General features: G+C 43.0%; 1 protein-coding gene across 1 annotated transcript in view; it reads left to right on the top strand.

The window, feature by feature from the left end:
- Positions 1-18,469, top strand: part of EFHC2 (EF-hand domain containing 2) — an 86,852-nt gene that overhangs the window by 10,785 nt on the left and 57,598 nt on the right. The window contains 1 exon segment of the mRNA XM_030576499.1: positions 4,982-5,132. Within this exon segment, the coding sequence (XP_030432359.1) occupies positions 4,982-5,132 (151 nt within the window).

Genomic DNA, 18,469 nt, shown 5'->3' with positions numbered 1-18,469 from the left:
AGACAAGGGTTTTTCTGGCACACAGAACACAGTACTGTGTAAAGAACTGAATGGGATGGGAGGACATACCAGCCACTGGCAGCCTCATGGTTCAGGTGCCCTGCACAATCAACTTGGTTCCAGCTTTATTTAAGTGGAATTACAAGCATTGGTTTTCTAGAGAAGCTTGAGTGGAGGTGGGAATAACCGAGGCAGAGAAGCTTGAAGGCTTGGAAAGGGATAGATTCTAGAGGGCTGTAGGAAATGTCAGGAATGAAGTTAGGGATGACACTTCCCCCAGGGAGAGGAAAGAATAGTATTCACCCAAACCATTCTCTGGTTCTTACCTTGCCCTCTTCCCTCCTTGGAGGAATTCTCATTCATCATTTAACATGCCTTCTTTGAGATGCTAGCTATACATGTGTCAGGCTGCCCAGTCACCTCCAATGGTTATTCTTGCTACCAGAGAGAAGATTTAAGCTTCTACAGAATTAAAAATACCATATATACTCGTTCATAAGTCAAATATTTTTAGTTAAAAAGTGACTCATCAAGGAGCAGGAGTCAGCTTATAAATGGGTCTACACCAAAATTTGATGATTTTAAACTCAATGGAATCATTGAATTGAATATCTAATACATTGTCATTTTGTTTACCTGGAGTGTCTGCAGGCATGGAGCCCCTCAGCTCCCATTGTCTGGGAACAGTGAACCACGGCCACAGGAAGCTGAGGGGTTCCATGCCTGCAGGAACTCCTGGTAAACAAAACATCCTGACTCACCAGCGGCGTACCCTGACAGGCCTGGAGCCAAAGTTTGCCAACTCATTTATTGATGTCAATACTGCAGCCTTTTAAAGTTGCAAAGGCTTTGTTTAGTGGACTAGATTGGCTTGAAAGGAATACTGAAAGAGCAGTGCTGCAGATCTGCATGACATTTGACCCATGCATTTCACAAAATGCTATGTCTTACAAGCCAGACAGAAAAATACAATGAACGATAGTACTATAGTGTCAGTCTGCTACTGTGTAATTTGATCTCTTCATGCATTTCTACCAATGGACCTCATAAGTCTCAAGCCAATATGAAAATATAATGTGCAGAATAGATGGAATCTCTAATAAAATTGAAATAGCCAGTTATCCACACAGACATGCCAATCTACAGGGCTGCTTTGAAATAAACAAAGAACAATAATAATGTGACAGTGATAAAGCAGGTGACGTTCCTGTGTGAAGTCCTACAAAATCTATAACTACAATAATAATAATCTATTTTCATACTAGTATTTAAAATGAACAGTGAAATCAAAAGAAAATGGTCTGCTTATCACGCAGCGTTCAAACTTAAAGTTGTTGAATATGCAGAAGCAAACAATAATTGCGCCGCTGCTCGTGAATTCTGTATCAATGAGAAGCAAGTAAGAGAATGGCGAAAAAATAAAACAACACTAAAATACATGCCAAGAAGCAAGAAAAAGTGTCCAACGAGGTGCGCTTCATTTCCTGAGCTGGAGAAGGATCTCAGTAATTGGGTTGTTGAATGTTGACAAAATGGGTACATTGTCACTAGAACTGGAATTCATCTGCATGATCTGCAAATGTTGAAAGACGACAAATACAAGTCAGTAAAGCCGTCAATGTTTGTCGCTTCAGCCGATTGGTGTGCTCGCTTCATGAGCCGTCATGTTTCTGTCTTCGTCAGCGAACAAAGATAGCGCAAAAGCTGCCAAGAGATCTGGAATTAAAAATCGAATCTTTCCAAAGGTTTATTATAAAATATCGAAAGGAATATGCATTTGAACGGTCACAGATAAGAAATATGGATGAAAAACTGATGACATTCGATTTCCTGAGCAACAGAATGGTAACTGGTGATGGTGAAAAAACAGTTTTAACTAAAACCACTGGCCATGAAAAAATCCATTTTATGGTGGTTTTATCATGTTTGGCAAATGGATCAAAGCTCCCTTCTGTTGTTGTTGTTGTTGTTTTTAAAAGAAAAACCTTGCCTAAAAACATGAAATTTCCTGCTGGTGTCATCGTACGTGCACATGAAAAGGGATGGATGGATGAAAGTGGGATTATTGAATTGCTGGAAAAAGTGTGGTATAAGAGACCAGGAGCACTTTTCAAGAAACTGCTATGCTCGTTTGGGACATGTTCAGGGCACACAAGACGGATGAGGTGAAAAATGTGGCCAAAAAAATGAAAACTTCTTTGACTGTAATACGTGGAGACTTAACTTCAGTTCTACAACCGCTTGATGTCTGCCTGGACAAACCTTTTCAAGACAGGCTACGCAAAATGTGGTCTGAACTGATGTGGTCAGGCATGGTGAAGTTGACAAAAGGCGGGAATCTTATGAAGCCCGAAATCAATCTGGTCGCCCAGTGGATCAAGGATGCATGAGTGTCCATTCCTTCAGAAATGATAGAGAAATCATTTAGGAAATGCTGTGTCAGAAGATGATGCCATATTTGATGATGACAGAACAGAGGCTGATGATGAGAAGGAATCTGAGTCTGAAGACGACACTTCCGACATCTACGATGACAATGCAGGTGCAGCTGTGACTGAAGCCGAGTTTAATGAACTGTTTGGTGAATCAGAGACTGATTCAGACTTTGAAGGTTTTAAAGACTTTTTAGTGTCTCATATTGTTCTAAGTTACTTGTTTTAAATATCCATTTACTGATTTTAAATATTGACTGTAATTTTGAAGGTGAATACATATTTGTTCAGTTATTATAACAACAGTTTTTTTGTTAGATTACATTAAAATAATTCTAGCAAAACTTTTGAGTGTTTCTTGTGATGCCAGCTTTTAAAATATAGCAGGGGTTGGCAACTTTGGCTTCTGGCCCATCAGGGTAAGCTGCTGGCAGGTCGGGACGTTTTGTTTACCTGGAGCGTCTGCAGGCACAGAGCCCCTCAGCGCCCAGTGGCCGCGGTTTGCCGTTCCCAGCTAATGGAAGACGCGGAAAGTGACACCACTTCCCGCAGCTCCCATTGGCTGGGAATGGCAAACCATAGCCACTGGGAGCTGAGGGGCTCCGTGCCTGTGAACGCTCCAGGTAAACAAAACGTCCAGGCCTGCCAGCAGCTTACCCTGATGGGCCAGGAGCCAAAGTTTGCCAACCCCTGAAATATAGGGTTGGCTTATGAAAGGATCATACAGATTTTGCTATTTTTACCTATCCATCTTGGGGGGTTGGCTTATAAATGAACGGGCTAATGAATGAGTATATACAGTAAGTAATAATCAGATAGTGTTTATATAGCATTTGAATGAAAGCGCTTTACAAATGGGTGGACATTAGTGTCCCCGTATGGGAAAACTGTGGCACAGCGTTGAAAAAAGTTGTCTATGGACACACAGCCAGTCAACAGCAGAGCCAGGAATGGAACAGGTCTCCTTGTCCATTGAATCACAATACATCCAGTTTTAAGACTAAAGTAATTTCATCTGAAGTGGTTGATTGTTGAGGGGTGTTGGGCAAAGTTAAGATTGTTCATGTTGACTTCACTGACCACTAAAAATTTAAGCCAGTATTTTCATATCTGGGTGCCTAAGGTTAGGCACTTAAATCTATTTTTAGAAAACTGTATAAATGCCCAGCTTAGGCACCAAGTATGAGAATTTGGGCCTTATTCAAGTGCTGAAAGCTGCCCAGGTCTTTGTTCCTTCTGGGTAAATTTTAACCCCTTTTCTGTAAAGAGAGATTCTCCACTCATGCAGTTACATCCTTCTTCAGCAGAGCAGGAAGGACAGTCCAATTAAGAAACAGGACTGGGAGCCAGGAGATCTGCCACAGATCTTAGACAGTGCACTTGGCCCTTCTCTGCCTCAGTTTCCCCAGCTGTAGAAATGGATATTGATACCTGCCCAGGGTTGTGCTGAAGTTTACTTAATTACTGTTTGTAAAAGTACTTTGAGAGTCTCTGATGGAAATGCTAAAGAAAGGCAAAGTATTTTACATAGAGAATTTTTACATCTTTTAAAAATTTCCAAGCCTACTTCTGTCAGACAGCCATCAGTATCTGTATGGCATGAAGAATGGCTAGCTAGAGTCTTTCTTCCATGGTCAATTTTATCTATGGAATCCAGATTAAAAATACATTCTTTCATTGCGGAAATCTTGAAAATATAGTGATTATGAAAGAGGTCCTAATTAGCACTGGTTTGAGCCAGACATGGTAGTGAAAAGTATGCAAGTTTCCGTAGTGTTTTCTTGCATGTGTGTGCTATGCCTACTTTCCTGTTGATTTATATACAAATATGTTTTACAGTTTTCCCCAAGCTTGACCTCATGAATAAAGACAATAAATGGTGCCAAATTGTTTAGTAGTTTTGCTATGTGCACAAATGAGTATTAATATGCAAGAGCAAAACTTACTAGTACATGTAACCATATGGAAGATGTCAGCGTCTCTAGAGGTGAAAGCCGCTGTAGTAAACTACTGAGTGGTGCACCCACAAACATTTTTTCTAGGATTACTAATACTGTAAGTTATAGTAAGGGAGGATCTAGATGTGTGTTTGGGTAGGCCAGCCCCAGCCTTCCCTGAGATTCACACGCTCACTGAAACACAACAGCAGGTAAGTTTTGAAGTAATTGTTTTGTATAGCCCTAAATGGCACTCAGTTATAGGAAGCTGGTATCGGCCTTCTCTGTGACAGTAGCCTGCTGATAGCTTAATAGTAGATTTCTTTTTTTAAATTTAATTTAATTTAATTTTTTTTAACTGGAGTCTTCCTTCTCTACTCAGATGTAGTGATAAAAATGTCATCCAAAAGAATATAAAAATATAAGAATAGGAATTCGCATGAAATTGCATATTTCTGAAAAGTGAATCTACCTGCTGAAATCCACACATTTGTTATCTCTATAATTAATTGTGCATCTGTACCACTTCCCTTTATTGACATCTTTTTTATTGCAAACACATTGGATGAAGACTTTGCTTCTTTATATTTCTTTTTTTATGCTTTTTTGTAGGTATTGGCTTTTGATGCCTATTTTGATGAAGAAGTGCCTGAAAAAAATCAAGAGCTATATAGAATAAGACATTGTAAAATTTACTTCTATCTTGAAGATGACACAATTCAAGTGGTTGAACCCCAAGTCAAAAATAGTGGAATACCACAAGGTACCTATTTATAATAGACCTTCCTTTGTTTCTTCACCTCTGATCTTTTCCTCATTGAAGTCTTTCTCCATCTAAAAGGATACCTAAAGCATCTGCTTACATAGGCCTATTCTACACTACAAAGTTTTACCAGCATAGTTATGAATTATTTAAGCTTAGTACCAATGTGGACACAAGAACAAATGGATATAAACTGGACACTAGGAAGTTTAGACTTGAAATTAGATGAAGGTTTCTAACCATTAGAGGAGTGAAGTTCTGAAACAGCCTTCCAAGGGGAGTAGTGGGGGCAAAAGACATATCTGGCTTTAAGACTAAGCTTGATAAGTTTATGGAGGGGATGATATGACGGGATAGCCTGATTTTGGCAATTGATTTGGCAATTGATCTTTGATTATCAGCACGTCAGTATGCCCAGTGGTCTGTGATGGGATGTTAGATGGGATCTGAGTTACTACGGATAATTCTTTCCTGGGTGCTGGCTGGTGAGTCTTGCCCACATGCTCAGGGTTTAACTGATCACCATATTTGGGGTCGGGAAGGAATTTTCTTCCAGGGCAGATTGGCAGAGGCCCTGGAGTGTTTTTGTCTTCCTCTGCAGCATGGGGCACGAGTCACTTGTTGGAGGATCCTCTGCAGCTTGAGGTCTTCAAACCACAATTTGGGGACTTCAGTAACTCAGACATAGGTTAGGGGTTTGTTATTGAAGTGGATAGGTGAGATTCTGTGGCCTGCATTGTGCAGGAGGTCAGACTAGATGATCATAATGATCCCTTCTGACCTTAAAGTCTATGAGTGTGAAAAAAAAATCACATCCCCCTAGCTGATATAGCTGTGCTGACAAAACCCTCCTGCTATCCTGACAGCGGAATGCTTCTGTCAGGATAGTTAATGTTTGTGAAGATGGTGCTGAGAGAAGAACTTGTGGTGACTTATGCCACATCTATACTAGGGGGCTCTGCTGGCCTAGCTATGCTGGCCAAGTCTTTGTAATGTAGACAAGTCCGTAGTGTAGCTAATTTTGAGTACAAATCTATGACAAAGAGTATAGATAGAATTCTTTTTCTTGCCATGGCCATTAATGAGTACTTCCTCACAGGCTTCAGTTTAGAGGATCCAGGCCTAGTAGACGAACCCTCCTGTTTTTGAAAGAACATTCTGTGACCACGCTGCTGGGCAAAGTCCCTATTTTAACACAGCTATGATTGAAATTACATGATTATGGGTCTGTCAGCACAGTCATGTAAACTCTTAGTTTTCCAAAGGCAAGTTGTATATTATAGACTTCTACTCTTGTCTTGCTGCTGCTACCTTAGAACTGGTTGTTAATTTCTCTATAGAATTCTAACATTGTTTATTGCCCACTCGGGTAGCATGTGCCTGCCTTTGGTGAGGAGGTACAGCAGCTTTTAGTGCCTCCAGCTGTCAGTTCCTTTATTACTAGAGCTGGTCTTAGCATTTTTTGATAGGGCCTGCTAAATAATTTGTCACTGACACTCTCAAATTAACTGATTCCTGTGCACTGTGTTCACACCAGTATATGACCTGTGTTCTACACTCCACTTTTTATAAATATCCGCACTTGTGTTTTGGGAGAGGGCTAGTGAGTTGATTTTTCTGGAATACCCTCTAAATCTAATGGACTGGTTTTACATAAAAACTGTGTGATCTGCAGACCATCGCTCTGCAGCAGAAGTGTAGTGCAGCTGCAGTTCCTTGGCGTTTATGGGGCTAGCTATATACTTTCCAGTATTTGAAATGTTTGCAGAAGATAATAGTACAAAGAAGCAAGAAGGCTGGGGACCATTATGTCTCCCCAACCACTGGAGCATTTTGTGTACATTCTGATGAATTTTAGTACATACATCGATATGCACACATTAACTACTCAGTCACCACAGTCCCCTTTGAGGTAGATAGGTATTATTAATTTCCCCATCTATCAAACAGAAGTAAAGCAGAAATGTTACCTAACTGATCAGTAGAGCCCTGCAGATATCCGCTTTATATCCATAGATATCTACATCTACGGATGCAGAGGTGGTTGTAGTGTTTACAATCTCAGATGCAGATCCCATTTTTTGTATCCCATTTTTGTATCCCATTTTTTGCAGGGCTTTAACAGTGAGCTAGGGTGCTGATGCAGGTGCGGATACTTATAAAAAGTGGAGAGCAGATCACGGGTCAGATACAAGTTATCACAGATGCGGATTCAAATGTTTATAACTGCACAGGTCTCTACTGATCAGTGTTAGAGGTGAATTAAGATCCAGGAGTCCCTTTTCCTTAAGACAGTGCTTTGTGTACTGAATGACACTGCCTCTCTTGGTGTCAAATGGCCCCTCCTTGTGGTCAGAGGTCTCACTGGCTGTTCAGCAGAGGAGCTGGCTCTGGTTCCAGTAGGCACTCCTAGTCCTACCTGGGCAAATGCTCTATCAGGCTCTGGATGAAGGCTTGTCAAATCTCTGATTCTCTTAACCTGGGAAAATATGAAGAATTTAAACCCTCCGTCTGTGATTGGAGATGGCAGCAGGTAAAGCTGTTCCTTGGTTTATGTGATAGAGAAATGAGAGAAGCTACTTCTGGGTTAGATGTTCACAGCCTTTTCTTGGCTACTAGAATGATCTTCAACAGCTGGTGCACCTGAAGCTTGAGAGCCTGCAATACAACATAGGGTGCCACTTTGGGGCTTGTTGCAGGCTTGTTTCACTAAAGCAAGATAGAACAAGACCACTTTCCATTCCATTGGATTTGGGTGGTGGACAAATATTTATCCCTATTGCCCGTGTAGTGGTAGTAGTTGGAGAGGCCAGGCTGCTGGGCTTAGGATCCTACACAGTTCGGCGGGGCCCTGGCAGGGATGACTTAAAAAAAAAAGTGTTAAAAAAAAAGCCTTTCATTTTTTCCATGTATTATTTACTTTCCATAACTATATATATAATAAAATTATATATTATGTACATTGCATCATATATGCTGTTGATTGGTTATTAATGACTGCCGTTTCACATGTGTGGGTCCCAGCTGCTCCCTGCCCCCTTCATAGAAGCAGGTGTGCAGGGTTACTGCCCTGGGAACTGCAGGGCAGCAGTGGACATGGGGCTGGTTGGAGGTAGGGCAGGGGCTGACTGGAGGTATGGTCTGGCTGCAGGCAGGGCAAGGGGTGCGGGACTGGCTGGAGACGGGGGTGTGGGGCTGGCTGGCTTCAGGCAGGGCTGCAGGGGGGTGCAGCAGGGGTTGGCAGGGCTGTAGATAGAAGAGTGCGGGAGTGGCTGGCTTCAGGCAGGGGGGTGCAGCAGGGGTTGGCTAGAGACAGGGCAGGAGGTGCAGGGCTGGTGCGGGCAGGGGTGTGTGTGGGGCTGGCTGGCTTTGGGCAGGGCTGCAGGGGTGTGTGGCAGGGATTGGCTGAAGACAGGACAGGGGGTTTGGAAGGGGTGGCTGCAGGCGGGGGGGGGCTGGTGTGGGCAGGGCATGGGGTGCAGCAGAGGCAGCTGGAGCCCCGGCCCTTTAAATAGCCCCCAAGCCCCCCGCTATCCCAGGGATCTGGGGCTATTTAAAGGGCCAGGGGCTCCCCTGCTTCTACCCCGCCCCGGACCTTTTAAATAGCTGTGGGAGCCCTGGAGAATGCATGGGGGTGGCAGGGCTCCGGCAGTTATTTAAAAGACCGGGGTGGCAGAGGCAGCTGGAGCCCTGGCCCTTTAAATAGCCCCTGGAACCCCCCGCTACCTCAAGGCTCTGGGGGCTATTTAAAGGGCCCGGAGCTCCAGCCGGGAGAGCGGGGCTGTAGGGTAGGGCTTGCCACGCTCCAGCCAGAGCTCCAGCCGGGGCTACGGGGCTTGTCGCACTCCGGCCGGAGCTCCAGCCGGGAGAGTGGGGCCGCGGGGCAGCTGTGCTCCCGCCAGCGCTTTGGTCAGGGGAGCGGGGCCACGGAAGACCCCGGAGGAAACCACAGCCAGGGTAAGTAAAAACAAAATTAAAAAGGTGCCTAAGGCACAGGGCCCTCTTAGGCGCGGGGCCCGATTCCCGGGAATCAGGCGAATCGGCCTAAAGCCGGCCCTGTATGTCTTACATACTTGATTGAAGCTAGTGCTAACTGCTATTGGAGTACTTTTATTTTTTTTCTTTTGGTTCTAGATACTGAAACTTACCTTGAACATTATTGTAGAGAACCAAAAATACCTTCAGTGCACTATACAGGTGTATCTGGAAGAACTTTATGTCTTATACAACTTGGTCCTGAGTCTTTACTACAGAATTAGCAACTATTCTTGAGCGACAAGGTGGGTGAGGTAATAGCTTTTATTGGGCCAACTTCCTTTGGTGAGAGAGACGTGCTTTCGAAAGTTTGTCTCTCTCACCAACAGAAGTTGGCCCAGTAAGAGAGAGTACCTCATCCACTTGTCTTTCTAATATTCTGGGACTGACACGGCCCCAACACTGCATACAACAACTCCTGAAGCGTTAAAATTCATTCACAAGGACTACTCTGAGATTTTTAAAAAAATCTCAAACTCTCTGTTGCCACTTGGGTTGTTAAAGAGACTTTATAATTTCAGAGTGTCTATAGCAGAAGTTTTCAGACTATGGGGCGTGGCTCCATAGGGAGCCATGGAGAAATAGTCGGGGGCTCGGGCCAGCCCTATGTGGGTGGGGGTGTGTTGGGCAGGGAGTGCCACCTCTACCCATGACTCACCTCAGCAGGCCATCCGGCCTATGTGTCAGTGTCAACATATGCATGCCCAGTGCTGGCTCTACCCCAGAGACCATCGTATGCACCCTTCCCCATCCCTGAAAACCCAAGAGGGGAGGGGTAGGTATGGGGGGGTGCAATCAAAAATTGTAACTCAAAGAGGGGGCTCAGCTCAAAAAGTTTGAAAACTGCTGGTCTATAGAGAGATGATATGGATAGAAAGCCTCTTCAGCCAATCAGATTACAGATTTCAGCCAAGTCATTTGAATAAAATGGTCCATAAAGACAAAATGAAGATTTTAAGTGTTCTGAATTTCATGGCGGCTGGTGATCTTTCAGTTGCCTGATGTAGGTAAACTGTAAATATAATGTGTTCATAAGGAATTTATATTTTGTGTTAAATACCCAGGAAAGGTAAGAAGTATGCATTAACTTGGCTTTTCTAAAAGCAAGGAAACTAGATTTTACAGAAGATTTTTAACTCTCTTACACAGTTCGGCTGAACACAGTAAATTTCTATTACTGGTATATGTGAAAACCTCTATTACGGGTGTATTTTTTAGCCTGAGCACATTAAAAATACTTAAGCAAAGACAACATTTTAAAAGCACTGTTTTGTTTTGTTTTTAAAAATCCAAAATCATTAGTTGCCAAGTACATTCAGTTTTAGATACAACAGTGGTCTAATGTTGTTAATATTATTTATATTTTAGTAACCCTCAGGAGCCCCGTTCAGGAGTAGGGCCACACTGCATTAAGTACAGTATAGATATGAGAAAATGCAGTCCTCACTTAGAAGAGCTTAGTCTTGAAAAGGAGGAGGGTGGGAGAACAGACAAAGGGTGTGGGAAAGAATTACAGCAAATAAGTGAAGAGATCAGGGTAACAATGGCTCATACGTTAGTTAGTCGTAGTTATTTTTATATATTTATTTTTGTTGATACTTACATGTTCTCTTTCGAGTGATTGTGCACTTATACGTTACACTGCGGATGTATGTGCACCCAATGCACTTTAGTCAGAGACTTTAGCAAGTAGTATCACTAGGCGCTGCATGTGCCCTCTCTCATCTTGTGCACCTAGCCAAGGGCATAAAAAGGGCTGATCCACTGCCTCCCTCTCAGTTCCTTTTTGCAACCCGTGGCGAGAGTTGGAGCTCCCCATACCTTTAGCTTAGGTTTGCCAGTTTTCTAAATAATTGTGTCATATATAGATAGGTATAGTTCTAGTGTAGCTATAAGTTAATGTAGTTACTTAGATCTAGTTTAGCAAAAACTGGTCATTTGGAATGAAAAAAAATCATCAGGATTCAGGCAAAGTACTACATGCAGAGCTGTTTTCCTTGTGACAGGCAGGCATAAAAGCTTTTTGATTTGACTTGGTGAGGGACACATGTAGTATTTGTACCTCCTTCCCTACCAGGACTAAGAGACTGAGGGTTTTCCTCCTCAAAGCCCTGATGAAGCAGGGTGTTGCTCCCCTTTTCCTAACTGGACCCCAACAACAAAATAATGAAATCAAGTAAACAAGAAGTGCTCCTACTGCTACCTGGGATCCCAAGCAGAAGTCAATGGGAAAACATCACTCTTCACCCTCCCATCCCCCAGCCTCCTCAGAGCACTCCCAGCATTCTGACTCTTCATCTCATAAGAAGGCTTCCAGTAAGCACTCCAGTACTGGTTTGAGGCATCACAAGCATAAACACTCACTGGCACCATTTGAGGTTACACTGTCAACTTTGACTCCTCTGGGGCTATTCAGAGTGGTGTCTTCATCCTTACTTGATACATGGTCAGTACAGCTGATTCAGACCCTATTGGCACTGCCAGCTCTCCAACTATCCTACTTGAAGACTTACCTGTCTCAGTCCTGTTGACTCCTCAAGCATTCCTGTCTGCAAGGGAATTTCTGTGCCTCCTCTTACCGGTTACCGGACTTTTCATGGTTATACCTGGCTCCAGTTGGGGCAACTCAGTGTCTTTGGCACAGTTGATACTATCAGCACAATCAGCATTGCTGGCATGCTCAGCAATGCCAGCACCTGTGACATAGTCTGGGCAGACAGCACTTCACTCCACATTATTATGCCAGCACCATTTTTACTGTCAGCACCAATCACCTTGTTGGTACTCCGGCCACCTTTTCCCTTGGTTTCTTTGGATCTTCTGGTGTCTTCCATACCCTGACCACTGCAGACTCCAAGAGTGACTGCCCCTCCCTTTTCTGAAGAAACCTGTGTTTCTTCTTCAGACTTTGAAAGGGAGGAACTTGTATCACTTTGAATGTCTTTTAGATCACCATATAGACCTCTTACCAAAGTTATGGGTCCTAAGAATCAGGACTGGTTTTCCACCCTGGGTTACTCAGACATTGCAGTATCCCTCCTAGTTTTACTAATCTTGGGCTGAAGAGGGTTTCAGGAAGAACAACAGAAGATGAAGTTTGGTTCGGGTGGAAAGCTGACAGTCCCTTTGGAATAAACTTGAGGTGTGGCCTAAGGGAAACTTTGGCTTTATGAAAGATCATGAAAGGAGGATCAGCCAGAAGAGCTTGAAGATCTGAAACTCTTCTTGCAGAAGTGGTTAGCCAGAAATGCCATGTTCATAGACAGTAGAGGTAGTGAAGTTGTTGCCATAGGTTCGTAGGAGGATCCCATTAGTCTAGAGAGGACTAAATTGAGATCCCATACAGGTAGGGGATTAGGCACAGGTTGGTAAACATTCAGCAGACCTTCTAGATATCTGGAAACCAAAAGGGTGAGAGAAAATCTGTTGCTGGTTGTAGTGAGATATGGAAGCTAGGTGGACTCTCCCAGAACTAACTGAAAGCCACATGATTTCAGGTGCAACAGATAGTCCAGTACACGTCTAAATTCTGTTCGATGGGGCAATAACTGTTGTGACTGCACCCAAGTCATAAACCTAAACTTTGCTGCATACATGGATCTTTGCTGCATCTCTACTGGATTTTTATGTTGTTTAACAAGATGGCTTGACTATCCTTGGAGCACGATCTCTCATGAGTGTTCAACCAGGGATCATCCGTGAAGTGGGGAGACTGGAGGTTGGGATGTAGAGACTTGCCCTGGTTCTGAGAGTGGTGTGAAGCAGAGAACATAACCCTCCTTTACAGTGCTGAGCACCTACTTGTCTGATGTTATGTCTTTCCAAGCACAGTGAAAGAGATAGAGGCGTCTTCTGAAAGAAGAAGATCTGGTCAGTGTGCTGTCCTTGATCAAGCAGTCAAAATGAACCCTTGGAAGTTGAAGATGTCTGATGAGAAGGGCCAGCTGTAGACAAAGTCGATTGGCAAAATCAAGCTGGTCTAGACCTTCTCTTCATGTCATCCTGTAATGTTCATGAATCTTATAGTATGGGTGATGTTGAAATTGTTTCCTCTGTTCCTGGGGCATAAACTCTTAACGTAGGGAGCGTTACATGGGAGCCTTTCAGGCTATGCATAGCACCATCTGTTTTTTGGGGGAAATAGCTTAGACCCTATGAAGGGCAAGTCCTTGATTGTATTTTGAAGCTCCTTTGGAATGCCAGAAGCCTACAGATAGGAAAAGCACTCATGGAGATGGAGGTGGTCATAGAACGCAAGATCCCATAAGCGTCATCAGGTGGTGATGATCAGGGCGTAAGATGTCCTTTTGAAACCAGAGCCAGGAACTGTTCTTGTGGCAACTTGTCATGACATTTTGGAAAAAATAATAAAAGTATATTTAGAGAAGATTGTTTAATAGTTGGCCATTCTCATTTATAGAGTAGTGGTAGAATAAGCCTTCCGGCCATATAAATCCAGTCTCTTGAGCTGCTTGTCTTTGGGAATGGTTTTAAGATGGGACTGTCAAGAGCAGTCATGATCACCGAGGAACTGGGAACTGGTTGGGTGAAAAAGTAATTGAAGTCTGGCTGAGGGACTTGACAACATTTGTCCACCCATTCGACTATAATTGGTATAGAGGTGAGGCTCTACCCGATGGTTTTTGCCAGCTCCAACAAGGCTTCATTAATAGGAAAGGTAATTCTTTCTGAGGCAGGGGTTTGTAAAATATCAAGGAGGCTGTATGTATTTTCTTGCACAAGCTCAGTGTGCACTCCTAAGGAAATGGCCACTCTTCTCGTCAGGTTCTCTCTCTGCCCCCAGAGGCTTCCAGTGTTAATGGATTTAACGTCTCAATACCTCTGTTAAGAAGGGAAGTAAAATTATCCTCATTATACAATTGGGGAATTGAGGCACAGAGATTAAGTGTCTTGTGCATAGTCACACAGGAAGTCTGGCAGAACCAGGAAGTGAACCCGGGTCTCTAAATCCCAGTCCAGTGTGTTAACTACAAGAGCATCCTTCTGGTGCTTTTTAAAAAAAGGTATTTAATTATTACTGAAAATGTATGGATTTTTTGAGGGTGAGGGAGCAGCACTTAGAGTTGAATTGTAGGAGAAGGGATTGTTGGAGTAAGGGGAGTGGATTAAGTGAGAGGACAGCTGAGCGAGGGAAAGTTGGAAGGGTGAGGGGAAAGAAAGCATCGGGGGTGTAAGAAGGATAATCGTCATGGAGAATCAGGTTGGGTAGCTAAGGGGCTGCAGTGGTAGGAAAGGGGCAGAATGAAGGAGAAACAGCATACCGTGGCAGTAGAGGTAAATGAGGGGAAAGAAGTCCATGGGCCAAGTATCAGGGTTGATAGAATAGTAATAGAAGACTGAGAAGGCTCCTGCTGACTGATCCTATTTTTCATTTGGAGAGGATATAGGAGAGTGATCCAGAGGGTCTTTCTGGGTGTAGTAGTGCTGAGGTGGCTGCAGGGCCTTGACTTATCCCCTACGCTTTCAGCTGCAGATGGTTGCACTAGTGAAGAGGCTTGGGTTTTCTATTGTCCATTCCCTGTGAGAGATCTCTAGCTTCTGCTGTATCCCATGTAGTGTAGATAGGTGGCTGTTCTGTGTGGTTCTCTCTGGGTATGATGGGGTCATGGAAGCTTGTGAGTTACCCACTGTGCTCTCTGTTGTGGCTAGTGCTGACTGCTTTGGTGACAAAGTATTGTATAGATTCACATGCCGAGAGAACGCTCCAAGGTAGAGAAAAATGAAGAAGAGTTTTTCTGAAGCAAAAATAATGAGTTTACAAATGTAAAAGAATTAGCTTACAAACACATTTTCTGCTGTTTTCATTTTATGTTTACCAGTAATCAAACCCCCCTAAGAGTAAAGGATCTCCAGAAATGATTTTCAGAGACTTGAAAAAAGTTTCTGTGAAATTGGCAACACTATAGGGATGTGAATATGTACAAACTATAAATAAGGCTGCTGTGAAGGAACTACAGTTGTAAACTACATTTAATGCTGGGAGATGAATTGCTTAAATTTGAACTTACAATACTAAAGGTTACTAAAGTAACTTACAATACTAAAAAAACCTTTTGGCTTGTTTTACTCAGTGGGGAAATGCGCTCTATGGAGGTGTGACTTCTAAAGCTCGCTAACATGTTGCCCATTAAATAGTTCATATAGATCCTGCTGGTGCTCTTTAACGTAGTGCTGTTTGAAGCAGAACTGCATTAAAGCACATTAGGGAACCTTTAGTGCACACCAGCAGTGTCTACGTGGACCAATTAATACACAACACATTAGCGCTTTGTAGAAATCTTGCTCCTTTAGAGTGTTACCTCACGGTGTATACAAGCCCTTAGAAGTATTCGAAGAAAGCTATCCAAGCAGAGAAACAAATACATTAATTCATGTTTTGCCAGGCCAATTTGAAACTGACTTTGGAGAAACTGGAACCAAAGCTAAAAAATACCAGGACAATCAAAATACACAAAACTAAGTAAGGCTATGGGGGAACGGAGTGAAGGAGAGATCAGTAACCTTGAAAACACATTAAAAACTCCACCTACATCTTTCCAGGGTCAGAGTGTTACTGCAGAACAGTAACAAGAAATCCTCCATGTGCAGAGGAGACAAGTTAGGGTGATTCCAATATCCATTTCATAATTCCCCAGCTAACTGAACCCTGGCTAGCTGACGCTCTCTGTTATGAAAATCATTTATGTCCCATGGGGTTAAAACTGTAGTTTCAAGTGTAGCCTAAGCCCCACCATCTAGAGCACAGTTAAGCAGCTGGCTGGCTTCCCCAAGGTCAGCCAGCTGAAAAGGAGAGCTGAGCTGCCTGCTGGCTGGCTTCCCCAAGACCAGCTGGCTGAAGAGGAAAGTGCAATCAGGCAAGCAAGGTTTCAGTTAGCTCCTCCAATTTAACTGACTCTGATTATCTAAAGTTTTATGACGTTTCCTGGAACATTTAGATAATCAGGATTCTATCATGTTTATTCAGGGCCAGATCATGCTCTTGCTGCATGCTCACATAGGTGAGTGGATATAAGGAGCCCTCTTACTCCTCCATGCTTACTTTTTCTATTGTGGGGTGAGCAGAGGCTCCTGGAGTGTTCTGTGAATGTGGTCTTTGAGTGAATAGAGCAGGGGTAGGTGACCTATGGCATGTGTTCCGAAGGTGGCACTGCAAGCTGATTTTCAATGGCACTCACACTGCCCGGGTCCTGGCCACCGGTCCAGGGGGCTCTGCATTTTAATTTAATTTTAAATGAAGCTTCTTAAACATTTTAAAAATCTTATTTACTTTACATACAACAATAGTTTAGTTATATATTATAGACTTATAGAAAGAGCCCTTTTAAAAACGTTAAAATGTATTCCTGGCACGTGAAACCTTAAATTAGAGTGAATAAATGAAGACTCGGCACACCACTTCTGAAAGGTTGCCGACCCCTGACGTAGAGTGAAGGCTTCACTCATTTCCCTCTGCCTCCCTTTACTCAATGCAGGGACCAACGCAGCTGAGACAGTGTGTACGGAAGGTAAGATATACCAGGAAGAGTGCTGATGCTGTTTACTTTCCCTGTGGAATTAGGAGGAAGTAGAGACTCAATTTTGACATAATTTGTTCCTTCTCTGCTCAGCAAGATTACAATTTAACTTTAAGCCTTCCTTGCATCCCTTTTTGATATTAAAGATATCTTGTAAGATGTCATTGGACTTGTCCAAATCAAAAATAAAAGCACACTTTAAAGAGACACAGGCAAGGGTGCTCTATAAATATATTAATAACTTCCTGACACCCAGACTCCAACGAGGATTGTGGAGAATCAGTCCACCAGTCATGCCAGAAAAGATAACATGTTCTGGCTCCTGGAGTAAGCATATAGTGAAAATAAATGCCAGCACCACAGGGAGGTACAGAAGAGAAGCTGTATTTCAGATAGCAAAATGAGTATGATGAAGAAGAGGGTTAGCTCTACTGAACAGAAGGAGATTAAAAAAAAATCAATAATGCTGTAGAATAGTCTGTTGGATGCTGCACTGTATGAAGTAACATCTACTTAACGAGGTGAAAGAGGTGTTAGAATATTCACTCATTATGAGTGATCTGATTTGGCTGAGCATGCATACACAGGTCCTCTTATAATGGAGTCTTATGGCAATTTTTTTAATGTGGAAATAGTTCCCCCCCCAATTCCGATGAAAGTAGGATAATAAAAGTCTAAACTGTGCTGCACAATGTCTATTAAACCTCAGATTCACCAGTCTAAAGTTTATCATCTACAGTACATGTGAAGAAATGAACTCGATCAGGCATAACAATAGCTCATTTTCTAAAAAGGGTGCTTTTGATACCCTCTGCACAAGAGATTTTCCATTGGCAAAGAATTCTTACCTACCTAGCACCAAGATGAAATGTGTATCACAACCAGACACAGTATTCATGGAAAATTAGTTGAAACCGACTCTTGGAGTTTTTGTCTACACTGGGAAGATGCATCATGTTAGAAAACCATCAACTAAAGTATTTTAACTAAAATGATGATTAAACTTGATTTTGCCCCTTATATGAGTAAGGAAAGTTGTGTTTAAAAATATGTAGCAGGTCATGGTTAACCCAAGGGGAGACCTGTCAGGGTAACTCAGTGAGGCAGAGGTGGAGCTGGTTTGGGCAGGTGCAGGTGGTTGCTGGTGTAGGGCCAGCTGGTGAGAGCAGGCTGGAAGCCTGAGGCAGGCAGGAGCCGTGCAGGCTGGAAGCCCAAGCAGTCAGTAAGACCACAAGGCAGAGGGAGAGTTCCCAGCCAAGTGGTGACGTTGCACAGACTGCTGACTGCTCTTTCTGTGGGATAAATAGCTGTCCACGGGGGTCATCTGACCTGGTCTTGGCTTGTGCATTGGCTATTGCAGCATGCCTGAGGGATGAGTCATTTCAAGCTCTGGCTGAGGGATTACCTCACAAGACCCAGATGTTAACCATGACCAGTTAACACATTTTTAAACACCACCTGTGCCTGTGTACAGTTGGTGCTAAGTAGTGTTTTACATCATGTTAATTAGAATGTGTTATGGTTTGTTGTCTCAGTGGAGATATGGTCTAAATGTGCACATAGGTAGTACACTGGTACATCATAAACCCGGAGGAGTATCTTTGAAACTCATTGTATGGCTCCATAGAGCAGGCTTTGTCTATCGTGGGTATCCAGACCTGGTGTTGGACTATCTAGATAGTAGCTCATAATTATTTTCCAGTGAGAGGTCAATGACACAGATATGATATATGTGTGACTTAACTGGGTCTTAAATTGTAGCATGAA

Source organism: Gopherus evgoodei, chromosome 1 (genome assembly GCF_007399415.2).
Source record: "Gopherus evgoodei ecotype Sinaloan lineage chromosome 1, rGopEvg1_v1.p, whole genome shotgun sequence".
NCBI classification, from domain to species: domain Eukaryota; kingdom Metazoa; phylum Chordata; order Testudines; family Testudinidae; genus Gopherus; species Gopherus evgoodei.
This window is presented reverse-complemented; position numbering and strand designations above follow the sequence as displayed.